The sequence below is a fragment of the Petaurus breviceps genome, unplaced genomic scaffold (genome assembly GCF_028583685.1).
Source record: "Petaurus breviceps papuanus isolate PSGF00001 unplaced genomic scaffold, PetGlider_PUasm1.0 220, whole genome shotgun sequence".
Lineage (NCBI taxonomy): Eukaryota > Metazoa > Chordata > Mammalia > Diprotodontia > Petauridae > Petaurus > Petaurus breviceps.
This window is the reverse complement of record NW_027185876.1, coordinates 18219348-18243987: the sequence shown is the minus strand read 5'-3', so window position 1 is coordinate 18243987 and position 24640 is coordinate 18219348. Positions and strand designations below refer to the sequence as shown.

The 24640-nt window shown below is 37.7% G+C and overlaps 1 protein-coding gene across 2 annotated transcripts in view; it reads left to right on the top strand.

Moving 5' to 3' along the window:
- Window positions 1–22532: 22532 nt before the first annotated feature.
- RXRG (retinoid X receptor gamma) overlaps window positions 22533–24640 on the top strand; it is a 94707-nt gene continuing 92599 nt past the window's right edge. Inside the window, exon 1 of one of the 2 annotated variants that reach the window (XM_069094684.1) lies at window positions 22533–24400. Coding sequence is in view for 1 of the 2 variants with exons in the window: in XM_069094683.1 (XP_068950784.1) it covers window positions 24352–24400 (49 nt within the window). In the remaining variant the exon portion in view is untranslated. The remainder of the gene's footprint in view (window positions 24401–24640) is intronic. The other variant, XM_069094683.1, reaches the window with a different exon arrangement.

Genomic DNA, 24640 nt, shown 5'->3' with positions numbered 1-24640 from the left:
CAATACTGTTCTACCTCATTTATTATTATTGTTATTATTATGGGAATATAATATCACTCAAAATGATTTATTTCCATAAATTATGTGAAAATTTATTTCTAGCTCCTAGATTTAGTTTGCCAATAGTAAATAGTATAGGGAGAAATATCTTAAATTTTTCAGTGTGAGGGATGTCATGGGGGAATAATCTTGCATTTTAATTTATTTGTATTTAAAATGTGTAACCTCTTTATTTATATCTTTAGTATTTTGTTGAATACCATGTGTGACTTATCATCTTCTATATGAGGTAATTCCCAGTTTAAAAAATGTTTCTGATTTCTTCCTTTCCATTGTCCACCCCCACTTCAAATTGAACAACAACAGAAAAAAAATTGAAACCCATAACCTCACAATAAACATATAGCACAGGAAAACAAATTCCCACATTGCCCATGTCCAGAAATACATGTCTGGATTTTAAGTCCATCATTTATCTGTCAGGAAGTGGGTGGTATGACTCACCATCCATTCTGTGGACTCAAGGTTTATCACTGCATCACAAAGACTTCTACAGTCTTTCAGAGGTTGTTTTAAAATCTATTATGTTATTATCATTGTGTAAAGTGGTTCTAGTCACTTCACTCTGTTCACATCAGATCACAGAGGTCTATGCAGTTTCCTCTTAAAGCCCCTGTAAGACAATCACAAGGAGTAGAGAGGAGAGAGCCCCAGCATGCCTCTGACCAGAGGAAGGTCTTGTGAACCTCAAAGGTTGGAAAATTTTGGACTTCCCATAGATGTTCTAGCTATGTACTCAGAATACTAATGGTTGAATGAACAACTGCTAGAATTCTGAGACAAAGACAAACTATCCTCATTGGGGAAGGGCAGCCATAGAATTCTATAAAGAACCCTGAAGAAAGCTAAATACACCTCAGGACAACTTTTTGAATACAGTACAAGGGAATTAAAGAACATATGACAAAGGGTTAACTCATGAGGCTTATCAGTCAGGGGTATAACTAATTGATTCAATTGATTCCCAAGCTTGCACTTGCATAATTTAGATATTATTAATTTTTATTAAAATAGAAGTTCTACCAAAATGTAGGAGCAGTGAATCGACAAAATTGCCTGGGTATAATAATTGAATTCAATTCTTACTAACAGTCCTCATAACAGTTATCGCATATAACTGAGTCATCTGTGGCATCACGGAGAGAGTATACTCTATGTCCTCATTGCAGCTGGACATATAATAGGCACTCATTAAATCCTTGGTGACTTGAATAGAATTATTTTCTTCTTTTTTCTTTGGCTTTAGGAAGGTATGTTCCCTAAAGACTATTATCATCTGCCAGTGTGTGATGATGGGGAGTGCTTTTTATGGCAAAGTACTGTGCCTTTTTACCCCACATTCCTCTTTTCCCTGAGGGTCACTCTGACCATAGAGTCATTATCTCAGTTCACACATCTGACACTGTCTTGATTGGCCTATAGAGGCAAAAGTCAAAGGTAACCATGTCCTTCATATCTAATCAACTGACTGACCATATCTTGGAGAAGGTGTGTAGAATAGGTAGTTACACAAGTTGTAGTGGAAGGGGAACTAGAAATTCTACGTTTATTCTATAATGACATAGAATCTCAGAAGAGAAAGTTATTTCAAAATCCATCTAGTTAAAACCAGAACTAATCATCATTCTTCTCTGATGTTGCTTTTGTTCGTCCTTCATTCTCGAAGAGGACCATGACATCAGAGAGGTGATGCCATGACATACAAGTGTATTGGATTTAAGTAAGGGAGGACTGTGCAAAGTCAACAGCCTCATTTTCTTCTCTGGAACCATTTGGGTCCAGTGGAGAGATAGAAATCAGGATAACCGAAGATGGCCCTGCATGCAATCAGAGACCTTGGTGTTTTTAAGCTAAGGTCTTTCCCAGGTCTCAGCTTGTCTGAGGCAACACCCATTCAGTTATTAAGGCTAGGTAGAAATGATGGAGAGAATGGCCTCTTTATCTAGTAAAAAAAATCTGGAAAGGGAAGACCCTAAGGTTTTCTGGCCAAAACAGCAATAATCCCTGATAAATGAGCATCCAGTCTCCAATGGGAGCGCCTGTTACCATATGGTAGTCAGGCTATACAGTGGATAAAGTGGTGGACCTGGAGTCAGGAGCACTTAAGTTCAAATTCTGCCACCAAAACTTACTAGCTGTGAGCAAATCACAACTTCTCAGCCTCAATTTTCTAATCTGAAAATGGGGATGATAATCGCACCTCCCCCACAAGGTTTTGATGAGGTTCAAACGAACCAATGTATATAAAGTGATTTGTGAACCTTGAAGTATGCAGTCACTATTATTGTTATCATGATTATTTCCACAGGCTAGCAAAATTAATCTATTAGAGATGTATCACCTTGAGTTTCAAGGGTACATTAAAGAAAGCCTCTTAAGAAGTAAGTGTCCCAGGGTGGCTAGGTGGTGCAGTGAATAAAGCATTGGCCCTGGAGTCAGGAAGACCTGAGTTCAAATCTGACCTCAGACACTTAACACTTACTAGCCATGTGACCTTGGGCAAGTCACTTTACCCCAGCTGCCCTTCTTCCCCCTCCAAAAAGCAAAAAAAAAAGTGTCCCATCCAAAGGATAACCCATTAAACTGATTATTATATTCATTTACACCTTTATTGTTGATGTTGTTGTTCAGTCACCTGTAACTCTTTGTGTCCCATGGACCACAGCACACCAATGCTATCCATGGGGCTTTCTTGGCAAAGATACTAAAGTGGTTTGCCCTTTTTTCCTTTAGTGGATTAAGGCAAACAGAGTTAATTGACTTACCCAGGGTCACATAGATGGTAAGTGTCTGAGGTCAAATTTGAACTCAGGTCTTCTTGAGTCCAGGCCCAGCACCCTATCCATTAAATCATCTAGTTGCCTCTTTTATACCTTATCACATGGTAAGTTCAACAAATATTCATTAATTGACTTGACTCAATGTACCATCCCTTTGATTAGACTGCTTACATGGGCCAGCTTCCTTTATCAGCTTATCTTCTGTGATAGTGATTTATATAGCCTTTTAGAGTATTAAGACCCTTTTTTAAATGTCAAGAAATTTGTGAATTCCAATTATTGTAGTTGTACCATTAAAACCTCTTAGTTAACCTCTAAGATAGCATGATGTAATGGCCAGAGCCTTCAACTTAGTGTTGGGAAGATCTGACTGCCTCATATATTTCTTAGCTCTGTGATCCTGGACAAGTCATTTAACTAAGTTCTTTGAATGTCAGTGTCCTAATTACAGGTGAAATGGTACCTGGAATAGCATTATCTCCTTCACAAGATTGTTTTGAGCTCAAATGAGAGAATGTATACAAGATATCTTACAAACTTTAAAGAATTACAAAATGTGAGATATTATTGCTAAAGTTTGAGAAAATACAAATAAGAAAATGAATATAAATTGAGTAATGATTTTAAATAAATTAATGTTTTATTAATCACAATAACATCTACATAATTGAAACAATAAATGCATTAGGGCAGGCACATTTTATTCTATCTACAGGAGCTGTTTGCTTCTTTATTGTGTTAAGTCATATCACATATTTTATTAGAGCTAAATTAAGATCGGTGTGTCAATCCTTGGGGGGAATATATGGATTTCTGAATCTCTTTTCCATAATGTTGCAGCCTCCCAGGGGTAAACGGCCTGCATGTTGAGAACCACTACTCTGTGACAAGTGACTGATAGCATGTCACCAAAGGAATGGGAGTTTTGATGATGAAGGAGAAAGGAGTAATATTGGAGAGTGAGGCATTGCTCAGATAAATGGTCTGCATGGGGTACTGCAATGAAGTAGTGAAGGTGGGGAATACCTTTGGGACTTCTAATTTTCCCTCTAATTTTTCAGACATAATAGGATAAGAAGACATAGGGATAGGACCTGTGATTTCACTGGTAGAGATAGAGAACTACTGGGTGAGGAAATTCCATCTGCCAATTCAGGTCGGCACTTCCAATGTATAGTCTGAAAGGTGCCTAGAATGCTGGGAGGTTTATTGACTTGTTTTGACTCATAGAGCCAGTAAGTGGGAGAGGTGATATTTGAACCTAGGTTTTTCTGGTTTTGAGGACAGTTCTTATATTCTTCCATTCTGCCTCTCAAAATATAATATGTAATAAAATGTAATATGTTATAATATATAAAATATAATAATGAAATTTCTAACAAGAATTCATTTCTACACTATTTTATGTTTGCAAGAGACTTTACATACCTTTCCCCATTTGATTCCGACGACAACCTTTGTACATAGTGTAAGCAGTAGGAATGAGAATAGTGACATTTGTTATCTCTTTAGACTGTATAATATCTTTGTGAGAAGGTTCTAATCGTATAATAATAATCATAATAGCTAGCATTTGTAAAGTGTTTTAGGGTTGACAAAGTACTTTACAAAGATTATCTTATTTGATGCTCATAAAACAGTGAATGAAACAGGCAAATAAAGATGAAGTAACTTGACAAGGTCACACAGCTGACAATTACTTAAGGCAAGATTTGAACTCAGCGTTTTCTGACTCCAGGCCTAGTGTTCTATCTGCTGCACCCCTTAGGAATCTCATTAGAAAACTAAGGATCAGGAATATTAAGTGACTTATTCATAGTCACATAGTTAATTAGCAACTGAAACAAAATTTAAACCCAGTACTAGCTGAAACCAAGCTCAGCACTCTACTCACCATGCCATGAAATTGTAGGTGGTGTGTGTATGCTATTGTTATTAGCTCTTAGAAGGCACTCATCTGAAACACATGATCATAACAAGTTTCTCCCCAGATGCATCATCCAAGGATAAAAATTCTCCTAATAAAGATGGCTATTGCGTTTCCATTTTCATTGAGTAAGAGTAGCTGAGAAGAAAATAGCCAGGTTGAAAAAGAGACTAAAACTAGAGAATCAGGACAACTCAAATGCAACTAGATCAAGGCAAGAAACAGATAAAGGATAATAATAATTGCTAGCATATATATGGTATGTTCTATGTGCTAGGCATTATAATAAACACTTTACAAGTGTTATCTTATTTCTCACAACAAACCTGGGAAGTAGGTGCAATTATTATCCTCCCCATTTTTTTCAAGGGGGGAAGGTAAGGCAATTTGGGTTAAGTGACTTGCCCAAGGTCCCATGGTTAGTATCAAGCACATGAATCTGGATTTGAACTCAGGTCCTCCTGACTCCTGGGCTACTCATTGCACCACCTAACTGCCCCTTTTTATCCCCTTTTTATATTGAGGAAACAAAGTTAAAGTGAGATTCAGTGACTTACCTAGGGTCACACAGGTAGCAAATGTCTGAAGCCAGATTAAAAAAAATATATTTTATTTTTTTCTAATTACACATAAAACATTTTTTAAAACATTTATTAAAAAAATTTGAGTTCCAAATTCTTTCCTTACCTCCCTTCCCCTTTTCCTCCTTGTGAAGGCAAGCAATTTAATATAGATTATACATGTGTAGTCATGCAGAACATATTTCTGTATTAACCATAATATGAAGAATATACAGACCAAAAAAAAAGAAAACATAAAATAAAAAAAGTATGCTTTAATCTTCATTCAAACTCCATCAGTTCCTTCTCTGGAGGTAGATGGCATTTTTTATCATGAGTCCTTTGAAATTATCTTGGATCTTTGGATCTTGGATCTTATCTGAGAATAGATAAGTCCTTAATAGCTGATCATCATGCAATGGTGCTGTTACTGTGCACAGTGTTCTCCAGTTTCTACTCATTATATTTCACACCAGTTCATGTAAAACCTTCCAGGTTTTTCTGAGAGCATCCTGCTCATCATTTCTTTTTTTTTAATTTTAGGAGGGAACGCAAGGCAATTAGGGTTCAGTGACTTGCCCAAGGTCACACAGATACTAAGTGTCAAGTGTCTGAGGCCAAATTTGAACCCAGATTGTCCTGACCCCAGGGATGGTGCTCTATTCACTATGCCAACTAGTTGCCCCTTATAGCACAATAATGTTCCATCACAATCATATACAACACTTCTTCAACCATTTACCAATTGATGGTCATCCCCTCAAATTTCAATTCTTTGCCACCACAAAAAGAGCTGCTTTAAATTTTTTTGTACATATAGGGCATTTTCCTTTTCCTTTGATCTGTTTGGAATACAATCCTAGCAGTGCTAGGACTTTTATAGCTCTCTAGGCATAGTTCCAAATCGCTCTCCAAAATGATTGGATCAGTTCACAACTTCACTAAAAGGGTATTAGTATCTCAATTTTCCCATATCCCCTCCAACATTTGTTATTTTCCTTCTGTCATGTTAGACAATCTCATAGGTGTGGGGTTGTAGCTCAGAGTTGTTCTAATTTGCATTTGTCTAATAAATAGTGATTTAGAGCACTTTTTCATAGGATTGTAGATAGCTTTGATTTCTTTATCTGAAGACTCTCTGTTTATATCCTTTTGTCATTATCAATTGGGGAATGACTAATGTTCTTTCAAATATTACTCAGTTTTCTATATATTTGAAAAATGAGGGCTTTGTCAGAGAAATCCTATGCAAAAATTTTCCTTCAGTTTTTTTTTGCTTTCCTTCTCCCCTTGGCTGCAATGATTTTGTTTATGCAAAACCTTGCTAATTTAATGTAATCAAAACTATGCATTTTAAATCCTGCAATGCTTTCTATGATTTTTTTGGTCACAAATTCTTCCCTTATCCATAGATCTAACAGGCAAACTATTCTACACTCCCCTGATTTGCTTATGATATCACTCTTAATGTCTGAATCATGGACTCATTTTGCCCTTATCTTTTTATCCTGTTTAAGATGTTGGTCTATGCCAAGTTTCTGTCAGACTGCTTTTCAGTTTTTCAAGAAATTTTTGTCAAATACTGAGTCTTTGCTCTAAAAGTTTGGACCTTTGCATTTATCAAACACTAGATAACTGTGGTCATTTACTACTATGTATTATATACCTAATTTATTCCATTTATCCATCATGCTCTTTCTTAGCCAGTACAATATTGTTTTAATGCTTACCATTTTGTAATACAGTTCAATATTTGATAATAGGCTATCTTCCTTTTTATTTTTTCATTAATTTTCTTGATATTCTTATCATTTTGTTCTTCTAGATGAAATTTGTTTTGTCTTTTTTTTAGCTCTATACATTTTTTAATAGTTTGGTATGGTACTGAATAAATAAATTAATTTAAGTAGGATTATAATTTTTATTATATTGGCTTGACCTGCCCATGAGCAATTAATATTTCTTTGGTTACTTAGATCTGACTTATTTGTGTGAAAAGTGTTTTGCAATTGTGTTCATATAATTCCTGGGTTTGTCTTGGCAAGTAATTTCCCAAGTATTTCATATCATATACAGTTATTTTATATGGAATTTCTCTTTCTATATCTTCCTGCTGGACTTTGTTGATAATATAGAAATACTGACGATTTCTATGATTTTATTTTACAGCTTGAAATTTGCTGAAATTGTTAATAATTTCAACTATTTTAGTTAATTTCTAGGATTCTGTAAATATACCATAATATCATTTGCAAAGAATGATAGTTTTCTTTCCTCATTGCTTATTCTAATTCCTTCAATTTCTTTTTCTTCTCTTACTGCTCTAGTAGCATTTCTAGTACAATATTGAATAATAGAGATGATAATGTATATCCTTGCTTCACCCCTGATCTTACTGGGAAGACTTCTAGCTTAATCCTATTACAGGTAATGCTTACTGATGGTTTTAGGTAGATACTACTTATCATTTTAATGAAAACTCCATTTGTCCCTATGCTTTCTAGTACTCTTAATAGGAATGAGTGCTGTATTTTGTCAGAAGCTTTTTCTGCATCTATTGAGATAATCATATAATTTTTGTTGGCTTTGCTATTGATTTGGTCTATTATGTTTATAGTTTTTCTAATATTGAGCTAGCTAGCCCTGCATTCTTGGTATAAATTCCACCTAGTTATAGTATATGATCTTTGTCATATGTTGCTGTAATCTTCTTTCTAGTATTTTAAATTTTTTTGCATCAATATTCACTAGGGAAACTGGTCTATAGTTTTCTTTCCCTGTTTTTGCTTTTCCTGGAGTAGGGATCAGTACCATATTTGTGTAATAAAAGGAACTTGGTAGGACTTTTGCCTATTTTTTCAAATAGTTTTTATAGTATTGAAGTTAATTGTTCTTTAAAAGTTAAGTACAATTTACTTGTGAATCTGTCTGGTCCTTGGGATTTTTTCTTAAGGAGCTCATTTATGGCTTGTTTAATTTTTTTTCCTAAGATAGATTTATTTAAATATTCAATTTCCTCTTCTGTTAAGTTGGGCAATTTATATTTTTGTAAATATTCATCAATTTTACTTAGATTGTTATTTATTGGCATGTAATTAGGTAAAATAGTATCTAATAATTGTTTTAATTTTCTCTTCATTGGTAATGAATTCACCCTTTTCATTTTTGATACTGGTGATTTTCTTTACTTTTTTGTTTTTTGAAATGAAATTAACCAATGATTTGTCTATTCTGTTTTCTTTTTTTTGTAAAACTGTATCTTAGTTTTATTAGTTCAATGGTTTTCTTACTTTCATGATTATTAATTTCTCCTTTTATTTTCAGGATTTCCAATTTGGTGTTTAATTGGGATTTTAAATTTGTTTTTATTTTCTAGCTTTTTTGATTGCATTCACAATTCAATGATCTGCTCTTTCTTTTATTTATATGAGCATTAGAGATATAAAATTTCTCCTAAGTACTGCTTTGGCATAAATTTTGGTATATATTCTCATTGCTGTTATTCTCTTTAATGAAATTATTGATTGTTTCTATGATCTGTCCTTTGAATGACTCATTCTTTAGGAATAAATTATTTAGTTTTCAATTAATTTTTATCTATGTTTCTGAGCCTGCTATTGAATGTAATTTTTATTGCATTAAGAAATGAAAAGGATGCTTTTAATATTTCTACTTTTCTGCACTTAGATGTGAGGTTTTTATACAACAATACATTTAATTTTTGTGTAGGTGCCATTTATCACTGAGAAAAATATATATTCTTTTCTATTCCCATTCATTTTTCTCCAGAGGTTTATCATCTAACTCTTCTAAAACTCTATTCATTTCCTTTTTTGGGTTACAGTTACCTAGTTCTGAGAGGGGAAGTTGAGGTTCCCCACTAGTATAGTTTTACTGTCTATTTCCTCATGTAACTAATTTATCTCATCCTTTAAGAGTTTGGATACTATATCATTTCATGCATATATGCTTAGTATTAATATTACTTCATTGTCTATGGTACATTTTAGCAAAATGTAGCTTCCTTTCTTATGTCTTTTGATTAGATCTTTATTTTTTGCTTTATCTGAGATCATGATTGCTATCCCTGCTACCCCTGTCAACAGAAGCATAATAGATTCAGCTCCAGCCCCTTACCTTTACTCTCTGTGTATCCTTCTGCTTCAAGTATATCTCTTGCACATAATATACTGTTGGATCCTGGTTTTAATCCACTCTGCTACCTGCTTCCATTTTATGGGTAAGATCATCCCATTCACATTCACAGTTATGATTATTAACTGTGAATTTACATCTATCCTATTTTCCTTTGTTTATCCTTCTCTTTATCTCTCCTTTAATCCTGTCCCTCCTCAAAAGTCTGTTCTGTTTCTGACCACTGCCTCCCCCAATTCACCCTCCCTTCTAACTTCTATCTTCTATATCTGTATCTGTCTATATCTTCTCTAATCCTCCTCTCCTTATAATTCCCTGTAGGGTAAGATAGATGTCTATACCCATCTGAGTGTGCATATTATTCCCTATTTGAGCAAATTATGATGAGAATAAAGTTCAAACCTTGACTGCCACTCTCATCTTCTCCTCCAGTATAAAATCTCTTCCTTTCATACACCTTTTATGTAAGATAGTTTACCCCATTCTATCCCTGCCTTCCCTTCTCCCAGTGCATCCCTCTTTCTTATCCCTTCAAGTTTTTTAGATTATCCCAACACAACTGATTGTACCTGTGCCCTTTGTCTATGTATACTTCTTTTAACTTCTCTAATAATTATAAAATTTTTAGGAGTGACAAGTACCACCTTCCCAAATAGGAACTCAAATAGTTTAAACTCATTGACTCCCTTATGGTTTCCCTTTCATGTTTACCCTTTTATGCTTCCTTTAAATCTTGTATTTGAAAGTCAAAGTTTTTATGCAGCTCTGATCTTTTTTTTTTTGCTTTTTTGGAGGGCAAATGGGGTTTAGTGACTTGTTCAAAGTCACATGGCTAATAATTGTGTCAAGTGTCTGAGGCCGGATTTGAACTCAGGTTTTCCTGATTCCAGGGCCGGTGCTCTATTCACTGTGCCACCTAGCCACCCCCTAATGAGACCTGGCCTGGTGTTTCTTTCTTTTTTCTTTGGAGGGCAATTGGGGGGGTTAAGTGACTTACCCAAAGTCACATGGGTAGTTTGTGTGTGTGTGTGTGTGTGTGTGTGTTTTAAGTGTCTGAGGCCATATTTGAACTCAGGTCTTCCTGATTCCATGGCTGGTGCTCTATTCACTGTGCCACCTAGCTGCCCCCAATGAATGCTCATCTTTGCCCATTTTACAGATGGGAATGCTGACATTTATTTTTTTTATCATCTTTTTTTTTTTTGCTTTTTTGGAGGGCAATCGGGGTTAAGTGACCTGCCCAAGGTCACATGGCTAGTTTTTGTGTTAAGTGTCTGAGGTTGGATTTGAACTCAGGTCCTCCTGACTCCAGGGCTGATGCTCTATTCACTTCACCATCTAGCTGCCCTGAGCTCTGATCTTTTCATCAGGAATGCTTGAAGTTCTCTATCTCATTAAATATCCATTTCTCCCCTTGAAGAATTATGTTCAATTTCACTGGGTAGGTTCTTCTTGGTTGTCATCCTAGTTCCTTTCCTGTCTGGAATATCACATTGAGTTTCTTCATCTGTAAAACAAGTTGGAAAAAGGAAATGGCAAACCACTCCAATATCTTTGCTAAGAAAACCCTAAACAGGGTCATAGAGAGCTGGACATGACTAAGTGACTAAACAACAACAAAAGTGTAAGAGAGTAAATAAAGATAGATACAGAACCTGCAATTCCATAGGTATAAGAAACTCTTAGATGAGAAGATTCCTTCTCCTTATGCAAGTTGTCATTTTCTCTGCCACTTAGAGTCTAAGAGAGAGTTGCCTAGTGCACTAAAAGTTTAATGACTTGCCCAAGGTCACATAGCCAGTATGCACCTGGGACATGAATTTGGATCTTTCTAGCTTCATGCCTCTCTATTCTACCATGCTGCCTCAAGGCAGTAAATAATTGGCTCTAAATTAATTGGTACAGAAAATAAGTGGCTATTAGAGGAGAGGTGATGTAATGTGGTAGAAAGTACTAGCCTGACAGTCAAGGGACTTCCAGGGTTTTAGCCCTAGCTCTGGCATTAATTCATTATGACTTTGGGATGGTAGAGATGAGTTGTAGAGTAGAGAGTTCCCATTGATCCCCTCAGGCATTTACTGTCTGCATTACTTAGGTGACATTAACCATGTGCTAAGTTTCATTGCTATTTATCATTCTATGTGTATATCCCCTCCATCAGTATGCTTGCTGGCTATTCATGGTGATGAAGCCATCAGTGTTAAGAACAGTCATTTGTTCCATGAGGTGGTGAGTAGTACATGAAGAACCAGGAATAGAGATAACAACATGTGGTCAACAACTGAGGCTGAGGGTCAAAGACTGAACAATAGAGTTTGTACTCCAACGGTAAATATCAAGTTCTAGAGATGGGTCCTGAAGGCTGAGGTTTGTACAGAAGGATCAGTAGATAGGGGCAGAAGACAGGTTTTAGCAAATTGAGGTCAGGAAAGTCAAAGAAAACCAAATCAAGCCAAAAGATTGATTAAGTTCTGATGCAAGATCCATGTGTCCCCCAGGAAGCTAGGTGGTACAATGGGGCAAGCACTGGACTTGAAGTCAGGGAGGAATTTAGTTCAAATCCTGTATTGGACACTTACTAGCTATGTGACTTTAAGCAAGTGATTTAACTTCTATTTTCCTCAGTTTCTTCAAATGAGGATAATAGTAGCACCTACCATTTAGGTTTCCTGTGAGGATAAAAAGAAATACTTATAAAGCACTTTGCAAGCATTAAAGCATTATATAAATGTGACTATTGTTAATAGTACCCAGCCATTATGTAGCAGAAGTAGCAATTGAATTCAGGCCTTCATGGTTCCTAGACAACTTCTCTAGACACTATATCATACTGCTTTATATCTTGTGTAAATAAAAGATTATATTTATATGTATATATATACATAATTTATTTTAAACATTAAAAAACTTTTTAGTTCCAAATTTTTTTGCTCCCTTTAACTCCAATTCCACCCATCGAGGAGGTAAGCAATGTGACATCAAACACACAAGTAGAAGCATGCAAAACATATTTCCATATTAGCCATGTTGCAAAAAAGCAAGAAAAACACAGTGAAAAACTTATACTTCAATTTGCACTCATTTCATCACTTCTCTCTCTTTGGAGGTGAACAGCATTTTTCATCCGGAGTCCTTCAGAATTATCTCAGATCTTTGTATTGAGCAGAGAAACTGAGACTTTCACGTTTGATCATCATTACAATATTGCTGTTCTGTGCACATGTATGTACATACCCCTAGTTCTCCTCACTTCACTTTACATCAATTCATATAGGTCTTCCCATGGTTTTCTGAGAGCATCCTGTCTGTCATTTTTTAAAACACAATAGTATTCCATCACAATCATATACTACACCTTATTTAGCCATTCCCCAATTGATGGGTATCCCTTCAAATTTCAAATATTTCCCACCATAAAAAGAGTATATAGGGGTGGCCAGGTGGCTCAGCGAGTAAGAGCACTGGTCCCAGTGTTGGGATGACCTGGGGATTGAATCCGGGCTCAGATACTTAGCTCCACATCCAGAAATAACTGGCTGTGTAACCTTGAGCAAGTTACTTAACCCCAATTGCTTAAAAAAAGAGTATATATGTATATTTATTTACACATATAGGTCCTTTTCCTTTGATTTCTTTTTGGATATAGACCTAGTAGTGGTATAGTTGGGTCAAAAGGTATGCACAATTTTTTTTTTTTGGTATGCACAGTTTTATAGGCCTTTGGGCATAGTTCCAAATTGTTCTCCAGAATGGTAAGATTGGCTCACAACTCCATCAACAGTACATTAGGATGCCAGTTTTTCCAAATCCCATTCAGCATTTGTCATTTTCCTTTTGTCATATTAGTCTACCTGATAGGTGTGAGGTGGTAATTTAGAGTTGTTTTTAATTTACATTTCTCTAATCAATCATTATTTAGAGCATTTTTTCAAACAACTATATATAGCTTTGATTTCTTCTTCTGAAAACTGCCTGTTCATATCCTTTGATCACTTATTAGATGGGGAATGGCTCTTGTGTTTATAAATTTGACTTAGTTCCCCATATACTTGAGAAATGAGGCCTTTATCAGAGAAACTTGCTATAACATTTTTTGATTTTACTTCATTGTGTGGTACCTTTTAGAAAAATGTAGTTTCTCTGATTATTTCTTTTAATTAGATCTATTTTTTGCTTTTGCTTTGTCTAAGATCAATTACTACTTCTGTCTTTTTTTTTTACTTAAGTTGAAGCATAATAGATTCTGCTCCAGCCTCTTATTTTAACTTTTTCAGTGTGTATCTTTCTGTTTCAAGTGTATCTCTTGTATACAATATATTGTTGGATTCTGGTTTATAATCCATTCTGCTATCCACTCCCATTTTATAAGTGAGTTCATCCAATTTACATTCACAGTTTTGATTAATAATTGTGTATTTCTCTCCCTCCTATTTTCCTTTGTTTATCCTTCTCTCTCTTTTTACTCCATCCCTCCTCAAAAGTTAGTTTTGCTTCTGACCACTGCCCCCTTTAAGTCAGCCTCCTTTTTATCATTCTTCCCCTTTCATCATTCTTTCCCTTTCTCTTATCCCTTTTTGGGTAAGATAGATTTATATACCCAACTGTGTATGTGTGTGTGTATGTATGTGTGCGCATGTGTGTGTGTGTGTGTGTGTGTGTGTGCATTCTTCCCTCTTTGAGCCAATTCTGATGAGAGTGAGGTTCAAGCATTGCCTGCCTCTCCTCCCATTTTCCCTCCCACTGTAAAAACTCTTTCTTTGTTCATCTTTTATGTGAGATAATTTTCCCCACACTTCCTTTCCTTTCCTTTTTTCCCCAGTGCATCCTTCTTTCTTACCCCTTGATTTTTTTTTTTAGGTTGGGTCAACAAAATTGACTTATACCTGTGCCCTTTGTCTATGTACATTCTTTCTAAGTGCCCTAATAATTATAAAGTTCGTAGGATTTACATGTATCATGTTCCCATACAGGAATATAAACAGTTTAACCTTATCAAGTCCCTTCTGATTTCTCTTTCATGTTTACCTTTTTATGCTTCTCTTGTATCCTGTATTTGAATGTCAAATTTTCTATTCTGCTCTGGTCTTTTCACCAAAAGTGCTTGAAAGTCCTTTATTTCATTAAATCACATTTCTCCCCTGAAGGATTATACTCAGGTTCTTCTAGGTTGTAATCCCATCTCTGTTGCCTTCAGGAATATCACATTCCAAGCCCTCTGCTTCTTTAATGTGGAAGCTGCTAAATCTTGTGTGATCCTGTGACTCCATGATATTTGAATTTTTTTCTGCTGCTTGCAATGTTTTATCCTTGTCCTGGGATCTCTGGAACTTAGCTATATTATTCCTGGGAGTTTTCATTTTGGGTTCTCTCTTAGAAAGTGAGTGATAGATTCTTTAAATTTCTATCATACCCTCTGGATCTAAGATATTAGGGAAATTTTCCTTTATAATTTCTTGAAATATATGGTCTAGGTTCTTTTTTATCATGACTTTCAAGTAGTCCAGTAATTCCTTAAATTATTTCTTCTAGATCAACATAATTGATCTCTTTAGGAAGGAGTAGAAAAGCTGCCTTTCTACAATGGGGCCCCAAATTATATAAAAATTTATATTGGATGTAGTCAACATACAAGAACAGAATATGGGTTCTCAGTTTTACAAATCACTTTTTCTCTCACCTATCCTATCAAGTAGGAACCAAAAATAATTATTATGGCAGGTAGGTGGCACAATGGATAGATTATAGGCCTTGGAGTATTCAAATATACTCTTAGACATTTCCTAGCTGGGTGACCCTAGTCTAGTCACTTAATTACTGTCTCAGTTTCCTCAATTGTAAAAAGGGATTAATAATACTAGTTATTGCTTATATAATACCTACTACGTGCTAGACACTTTACAAACATTATTTAATTTAATATTTGCAATAACTTTGGGAGGTAGGCATTATTATTATTCCTATTTTACAAATGAGGAAACTGAGTCAGGCAGAGGTTAAGTGACTTACCCAAGATGACTCAGCTAGTAAATATCTGGACCTGGATTTGAACACAGGTCTATCTGACTCCAGGCCTAGACCTCTATCCATTGTGCCCACCTAACTACCCTATCATAATACCTCTTTGCAGGGTTATTTAAAAGATCAAATGACATAAAGTGTATAAAGCATTTTGCAAACTTCAAAGCACTCTATCAACCTGTCTAGCACTATTATGCCTATTTTTTAGATAACCAAATGAGGAAAGAAGTAAAATGATTTTCCTATAACTGTGAATTACAAAGCCAAGACTAAAACCTAGTTTTTATGGCTTCAAGTCTAGGTCAGATTCTGTCATGCTAGTCTGTCTTCCCTAAAGAAATTGGGTTGGAGGCTGCCACTAATAGGGCTGGGGTGGAACTGCCACCAGAGTCCTAGGAAGCTTGCCAAGAGTATTGAACAGGCAGCTAGGATCAGCTATCTGGATACAAACACACCTGTTATATCCCTATCAAAGGTCTAAGCCTGATGAATTTGGAACTGGATGTAGGCAATGCCTAGCCAAATGTCCTAAGAAATGGACACCAGACTTGAAGGAACATCCATATAGAGGTTCTGGGGTCATGACTGAGTCATGGCAGACTCCATAATGACAAAGGAGTAGCATAAGTAATGTGACCTTAGGGAAACTTGTTCGATCAGTCAATTCATCAATAATTATTTATTAATTGCCTGCTCTGTGCCAGGCACTGGGCTAAGGACTGGGGATATATAGAGAGGCAAAAGACAATACCTGCCCTCAAAGAGTTTATAATCTAATGCAGGAGACAATACACAAACCAATCTATCTCACTGCATCCTGGCTCATTGCCAGTCATCTTGACTTATGTTTTGCCACCGGATGCCGATGAATCTGGAGGAGAGAGTGAGGCTGATGACTTTGCACAGCCCTGCCTCACTTAAATCCAACTCACAATTCATCACTCTTATGATGTCATTGCTCCTCTTAGAGAATGAAAGACAAACAACAATATGAAGCAAGCTAAATATAGGATAGAATTTGTAGGGGTTGGGGAAAGCTCCCAGTAAAAGATGAGATTTTAGTTGAGGCTTAAAGGAAGTCAGGAAAGGAAATCGTTGAGACTGAAGATATTTAAAAGCCAGCCAGTAATCCACTGGTCAAATTGTTCTTCAGTCATATAATTTATTTATCACTCTGTTATTAGTGATTTGACCCATCTCTTGTAAATAGACTTATTCTAGGCTCATTATTATGCTTTAATTGTGAGAAGGTGCAGTGCTGGTAGAAGAAGACAGATGCTGGAGCTAGAAGCATCCAGTCAAGGTGACAAAAGTGGAAGGTTACTGCTATAACATAAGAAAGTGTGGGGTCGGAAGTTTTAGCCAAAAAAGAAGCAGACTATGAAGAAATATGAGAAGAGATAGAAATATACATATGGTAGAAGCATCGATTAGTGGCAGTATGATCTAGTGAGCAGAATGCTAGTAGAGAGGGTGGAGATTTGTGCTAGTAGGGAGTTTGGAGATTTGTATCCTAGTCCCAACTTATCCAGTAACACACTGCATGACTTTAAGCTTCTTCACCTTGCCTGGTGTCAGTTTTTCCATCTACAAAATGGGAGAATAATATTTATATCCCATCTAGCTCATGGGATCAAGAGGAATGAATAAAATGATGTAGAAGCACTTTGAAAAGTACAAATTGCTTGCTATACAGTGGTAAATTGTTATCAGTTTTTTGTTTTGTTTTGCTTTTTGGAGGGGCAATTGGGATTAAGTGACTTGCCCAAGGTCACATGGCTGGTAACTGTTAAGTGTTTGAAGTAGGATTTGAACTCAGGTCCTCCTGACTCCAGGGCCAGTGCTCTATTCACTGTGCCACCTAGCTGCCCCAGTTGTTACCATTATTAATAGGAGTTATAACAGATATTGGCATAGCCATCCTAGAATCATCAGAATTGGAAGATACCTCAGAAGTTCTCTAGTCCAAACTATGCCTGAGAAAGAATCCTCTTTATAATAAAACTAAAAAATGGTCATCTAGCTTTTGTTTCAAAATCCCTGGCAAGAGAGAACCTGTCTCCAGGAAAATAGATCTAATTATTAGGAAGGTTTTAAAAATATTCACCTGAAATTTGCCCCTCTCCACTTTCCGCCCATTCCTCTCTCTATAGTTTGGTCAAGCAGAACAACTTTGATCCATCTTGCACATGGCATCTCCTACAATTGTAATCACGATAATTTATATAGAAACATTTGCAAGGCACTTTATTATGTTATTTGATCCTTAAAACAGCTCTGTGAGATACTTTTCATCTTTTATTTTTGAAGATAACCAGTGACATCATGGGGGTGATGTCTTGACTTGAGTATGGATTGATTTAAGCATGGAAGAATTGTACAAAGAGCCTCACACCCTCTTCCAGAGTCATTGAAGTCCAGGAAGGCCAGATGTCTTGACTACATATGTCACTATAAAGAAATGTGGACTGGACCTGGATCCTTGCTATGGTATGGCAGTATGAAATTCCTGCACACTTGTGGATATTCTGTTCATCTCATTGACAATTTTACTGATGGCACCACACAATGAGAAAGCCAAAAGATGGACAAAAATAAACATAGGATCCCAATTCATGAAGTAACTACTTGTTCTCCATCTCTATGTAATCATAGTCAGCTAGGTAACACAGTGGATAGAGGTCTGGACTTGGAAACAGGAAGACCTGAGTTCGATTCTGGCTTCATGTACTTACTAGTTGTGTGACCCTAAGCAAGTCACTTAATTTTTTTTAAAGCAATTGGGGTCAAGTAACTTGTTTAAGGTTACATGGCCAGTTATTTCTGGGTGTGGTGCTGAGTATCTGAGCCCAGATTTGATCCCTAGGTCATCCCGACACTGGGGCCAGTGTTCTTACTTACTGTGCTACCTGGACGCCCCCAAGTCACTTAATCTTTGCTTGAGTTTCCTTAACTGTCAAATGGGGACAATAATAGCACCTACCACTCAAGATTGTTGTAAGGTTCCAATGAGATAATAATTGTAAATTGCTTAGCAAAGTAGGGAATCGCTCATTTCCTTCCCTTTGGCTGTTAGTCATGATGTAGTGATATGATACATTTTGGGGGTAGCTAGGTTGTACAGTGGATAGAGCACAAGGTCTGGAGTCAGGAAGACCTAAGTTCAAATTCAGTCTCAGACACTTAGTAGCTGTGTGACCCTGGGCAAGTCACTTATCCCTGTTTGCTTCAGTTCCTCATCTATAAAATGAGCTGGAGAAAGAAATGGCAAACCACTTCAATATCTTTGTGAGAAAACCCCAGATAGGGTAATGAAAAATCAGATACAATCGAAATGAATGAACAACATGATATATTTATGAGTGCACAACACCTATGGGGAGATACCATGGTGCAGGGGAAAGAGTTCTGGTTTTGTAGCAGGGGAAATGAGTTCAAGTCCTGGTCCTTTCTCTTAATACATATTATTTGAGGACTCTGCTTCTTCCCTGTAAAATGAAAGGTTCAACTAGGCTACCTCTCAGGCTCCTTCCAACTCAAAATCTATGACCCTGTTGTTGAAGTGAATGGAATCACTGGCTTTGGGTATCATGGGCAAATGCTTCCTCTTATACTTCCAATTATTTCCAAGTAAAGGTATTGTCTCAGATCTCTGCCTTACACAAGAACCTGTAAGCCAACTGTCTTGCAAGGAATGATGACCCCCTGATAGGACACAGATACATGACCCCAAAGTAGGACCTGTACCTCAGGGGACACAAACAAGTTGGTTTTGCCTTTAGCTAACAATCAAAGTCCCTTACCCTAAGCAGGGCTCCTGATCTCACGCAAAAAAGCAAAGATGAGGTAGTGACAACTTTTTGTCTTAAAATCTTGCCAGATTCTTAGCCCCTCCAAAGCAGTTGAGACTTATTGTCAGGACATCAGATGGGCTAACCTCAGCAAATCAGCACAGTAAGATATACAGAAATAATCAACAGCAATGGGGTTGTCTCAAAGCAGCTCTGCCTTTTGGTATGAGACCACTCAGAGCCTAAGGGTTCACAGGAAGAATTACTTTATTAAAAATCTTCTACTCAGCGACCCTCCCAGGTAAAAACAACCTGTAAGACAAAGTAGCCTTTATTTTCTCCTTGCCCAAAGAGAGGTCATTGGACCAAATCTCAACTGTCCCAAGGGGCTTCTATACATGGTGTAACAGACTACTGCAAAAATGAAGAGTATGAGGAGACAGTGATGCCCTGGCCGTGGTACCCAGCCTACAGGCAACAGTTTGGATAGCATCACCAGCAGCCAGAAATGGAGGGCAATGTTGCTCCTTGGCTTGTGGGCCAGGAAGCTCTGATGCAAATGGGGCCATTTAAGTTGACTCTCCTTCTTCCACATTCATGGCTGTTGTGAGTCAGGACATTGTGAGACAGACTGGTGCTATTTGATGGATTGGCCTGAAACTCAGCAGTGAGGTTTTTTGGGCAAAGGGTATAAAAGCAATGTTCTAGTGATAGTGTAAGCAGGAAGCTTCTGGTATCTCAGGGAACCTTGCGAACTGTTTCTTCCCAGGAGCTAAGCAAGTTGATTATTGGCTTATGGGGTTTGTTTTGGAGGGGAGGAAGGCAAGGCAATTGGGGTTAAGTGACTTGCTCAAAGTCACACAGCTAGTTAAGTGTCAGGTGTCTGAGGCTGAATTTGAACTCAGGTCCTCCTGACTTCAGGACCAATACTCTTCTCACTGTGCCACCTAGGTGCCTCTGGTTTATATTTTTAAATAGAGCTTTAACCCTTACAAAGTACTTTACAAACACTGTCTTACTTATTTCTCAAAGAGCCTTATGGATAGGTAATGAAAATATAATCACAATTTTTATATATGAAGAAACCTACTATGTTTTAGGCACTGGGGATACAACTCCCCTATTAAGGGAGCTACTTCCTACTGGGAAAGCAATATGTTAACAGAAAAACACACACACACAGACACACACACACACACACACACACACACACACACACACACCCAAACAAACAAAATACACAGTGATTAAGGGAGAATGAACAACTCAGGAGATCGAGAAAGGTTTCTTATGGAAGGTAACACTTGAGATAAACCTTGAAGGGAACTCAGATCTCCAAGAGGCAGAAGGGAAAAGAGAGAGCTTTTTAGGCATTGGGGGCAACCTATGTAACAGCACACAGTCAGAAAATATGGGGAACAGTAAAGAGTACCAGGGGCAACTAGGTGGCACAATGAATAGAGTGCCAGGTCTGGAGTCAGGAAGACATGAGTTCAAATCGAGCCTGAGACATTTATTAGTTGTGTGATCCTGAGGAAGTCACTTAACTCTGTTTGCCTCAGTTTCCTCATCTATAAAATGAACTGGGGAAGGAAACGGCAAATAATTCTAGTATCTTTGCCAAGGAAACCCCAAATGGGGTCAGGAAGTATTGGACACGACTAAACAACAACAAAGCAGTTTGGTTTGGTTGGAGTGTGGGGTATCTGAGGGGAGTAATATCTATTCAACTTGGAATGATAGGCTAGGGAGAGTCAGATTGAGAAAGATTTCAAATATCAAACATAAGGTAGTTTGTTTTTTTAACCTAAAGGCAAGAGAGAGCCAACCAAGTTTCTATTGCAAAAGAGTTATGTGACCCTGGGCAAATTACTTAATCCCTTTGTGTTTCATTTTTCTCATCTGTAAAATGAGGATGGCCATTGCATTGTTTAGAATTCTTAAGTCTTTCAAAAATGTCCATTTTTACAATATTGTGTTATAATACATTCTTCTCCTGGTTCTGCTCACTCTGCTCTGCATCGGTTCATACAAAAATCTTTCTAGGTTTCTTTGAAAGCATCCATTTTATTATTTTTTTGTAGTACAACCATGCATATTTGCCACAAGAGTTTTCTTTTTTAAATTTTTTGAGGGAAGGTGAGAGGAAGACAAAATAAATGTTTTTTAATTAAAAAAGACATTTTAAATGAGTGGATTGAACTCCTAACTCTATCATGTTATGATCATTTGGTTTGTAGAGCAAAACATCTCTTTAAAAATTGTCCCTCAACTAGGCACCTTGCTTGCATATGTCAAAATCCCACAAGCTTCCTTGAAAGGGGAAACAATAGATGTAACAGATTAAGTTTGTTAATTGACCTTCTGATTATTGATGTCAACAGAGGCTTTGAAAATGATATGCTGACCAAATGATATGCTTGCCACCATCATGGAGAATGGCCAGTGCAGGAAATATTCCCAACTGAAGAAGTATTTCCTATAGATAGTCAGGTCACTGATCTTGTTTTCAGATGACATTGTGTTGATTTCATTCAATCCCTAGAACATGGTAGACTCTTCTAAATTGGGTCTATAGTCACTCAAAACAGTTTGACCTAACTTAGCCCTGGAAAATGCATGACCTATAACATGTGTGAAGTTAGATAATATGAGGCAACAGTGTGAGATGTGTCAAAAGAGAAGATCTGATGAAGAATTAAGTGAGATGTAAGATAAGAAGTAGAGTTTGTAAGAAAGGGTGGTTTTTTTTTTTTTTTGGTTTGTTTTTTGTTTTTATGCATTGCAGAAGTCAGGGAAAGTCTTATGGGCGAAGAATTGAGCTAGGCTTAAAAGGTTGAGTAAGAGTTGGTTAAGCAGAACAGAGGAGAGGGTTTGCCAAATGAGGAGCCAAATGATGGGAGCACAGAATTTTAGGAGGATTTAAATCTGGAAGAACTTCAAAGATTTTCTAATCTAAACCCCTTCATGTTAAGAAGCACCGTCTATATGCAGACATTGTATTAAGTGCTGGGGAGACAAAAAAACAAAACAGTTTACTGCTTTCAAGGAGCTCACATTTTAATGAAGAGACACAACAACTAAACAACTATATACAAAGAGAATATAGACAGGATAAACTGGAGATAACCTTGGAGGAAATGCACTAGCATCAAGAGGGATTAGGAAAGGCTTCTTGTAGAAGGTAGGATTTCATAGGTGAGAAAACTAAGGCTAAAGCTTGCCAAAGATCATGCATCTAGTAAATTGCTGAATCAGGATTGGAATCCGGATTCTCTGAGGACGAACTGACATGCTCTTTTGCATCTTACCTCTTAGTACAGGAGTGGGAATAAATATGGATTGTTTGGAGGCTAGAGAGTAGAACAGTCTGCTGGAATCTTCCTGGTAGAATGTAAGTTCCTTGAGGCTAGAGAATGGTCTTCATTTTGTCTCTGAATCTCCAATGCCCGCTACAATGTTTGGATTGAATTGCTTTATGAAGCAGGAATATTGGGAAATAGGATTGAAAAAGTATGCTAGAATCCAGATTGCAATCAGTCCCTTAAATGTCAGAAGTGGGATTTCGTCTTATGGTAACTAGAAGTCATTGATTTCTTTCTTTCTTTTTTGGACAGGAGAGTGAAAGGATAAAAATAGTGCTTTGGGATGATTAATGTATTCCTCCATTGAGACATTAGGGAAATAACCCCAGGGTCCAGTCAATACTCCCTCTCTACCTTGATAGGCTGTCGTGTCTCCCACTGTGAGTGAGCTGTGTCTAAGAGCGTTTCGCAGTTCAATTTGCCAGCCTCTCATTTGAGACGTGATAAATGGCAAAGGCTTTCAGAAAATTAGACGTGGAAAGAGTCTTCGCAAAAGCCAAAGGCTACTCTAGTTTCCCTCTGCTGTTAGAAAGGGAAACACCTTGAGGGCAGGGGTCGTTTTTTTTGTTTTTTTTTTGCTTTTGTCTCTGTACGCAATCCCCGGTCCAGTGCTTGGAGGAGCCAAGATTTTACTCTTCTGTGAAGGAAGCCCTTCTTTGTTCCTTTGCCAAGTCAGACCCTCGGGTCCCCCTCCTGTAAATCTCTCAGGTGAAGCTGTTGAGAGACATAAGGGACGACACACTCACGAGAACTCATAGTCTGTAGAGAGAAGGCTCTAGCTACCTCCACGTGGGGAGGCAGTGTGGTACAGTGGTAAGAACACTGACTTTGGAGTCGGAGAATGAGGTTACAAATCTGACCTCTACCACCTGTGTGACCTTGGGAAAGTCACTTCAACTCTTTGGGCCCCAATTTCCCCATCTGTAAAATGAGGAAGTTTCACTTCCTTCCTGCCCTGGCTCCATGATCCTCTTCATGACTCAGTCTCTTGCTCTGTTAATTGTGCGCTCTTGGAAGAGCTTTCATTCCTCCCTTCTTCCCAAAGTTCCTGTCACGGGTCAAATACCAGCTGCATTGAATGAGGAAACGCTAGAGTGAGAGAAAATGTCTTTTTAAATAAAACCACATTGACTTTTTTGTTTGGAGGAGGAAAAGTGCCACAGAAAGAAAACGCCCCCAAAATCTTCGCATTGCCTGATCCCTCCCTCCTCACTCCTGACCTATGCCGATGCGGTCAGACATCGATTGGCTTCTCAGCTGATAGATTGTGCCACTGACGGAGTCCTCAGTGAACGTGTAAGAAGCTCAGATAGCTGGGGCACAGAAGCCTAGCCCTGAGCTGAAGCTGAGGGGAAGCTGCAGCAGCAGCAGTAGTAGCGGCGGCAGCAGCAGAGGCGGCAGCAACAGAGGCGGCAGCAACAGCAGCATGCGCTCTGATTGCCACACACCAGCTGCTGCTGCCACAGCTGCCTGCAACACGCTCTGAGGGCTCTGCCGTCCAGAGACAGCCTCCTTCCTAATTAATCTCAGCGAGCGGACGGCCCCTGTACTCCTAGTGGCTGCCAGGGGATGATGACTGTTCTTCCTACACCAAGTTGAAGGAGTCCGGGCTTTGCCTAATAGCAGGGAGAGGCAGGACTATTGAGAAGAGGAAAGAAAGAGAGAGGAGAGAGAAAGATGAACTGAAGAGTAAACATGTATGGAAATTACTCTCACTTCATGAAGTTTCCTGCAGGCTTTGGCAGTAAGTATGTCACTTGGACGGGGCTGGCTGGACCTTAGTGTGCAAGAATGAGAGACAAGAGGAAGGAGGAATGTGGTGTGGTTTCTTACCCCCTTATTCTTCCAGAAAGGAATAATCCACTGGAATTGTTAGAGCAAGTGTTACACAGGTGTGTAAGAAAGAAAGATGAGATAGAAGGGGTGTGTGTGTGTGTGTCTGTGTGTGTAGAGGGAGACTGAGACACACACACACACACACAGA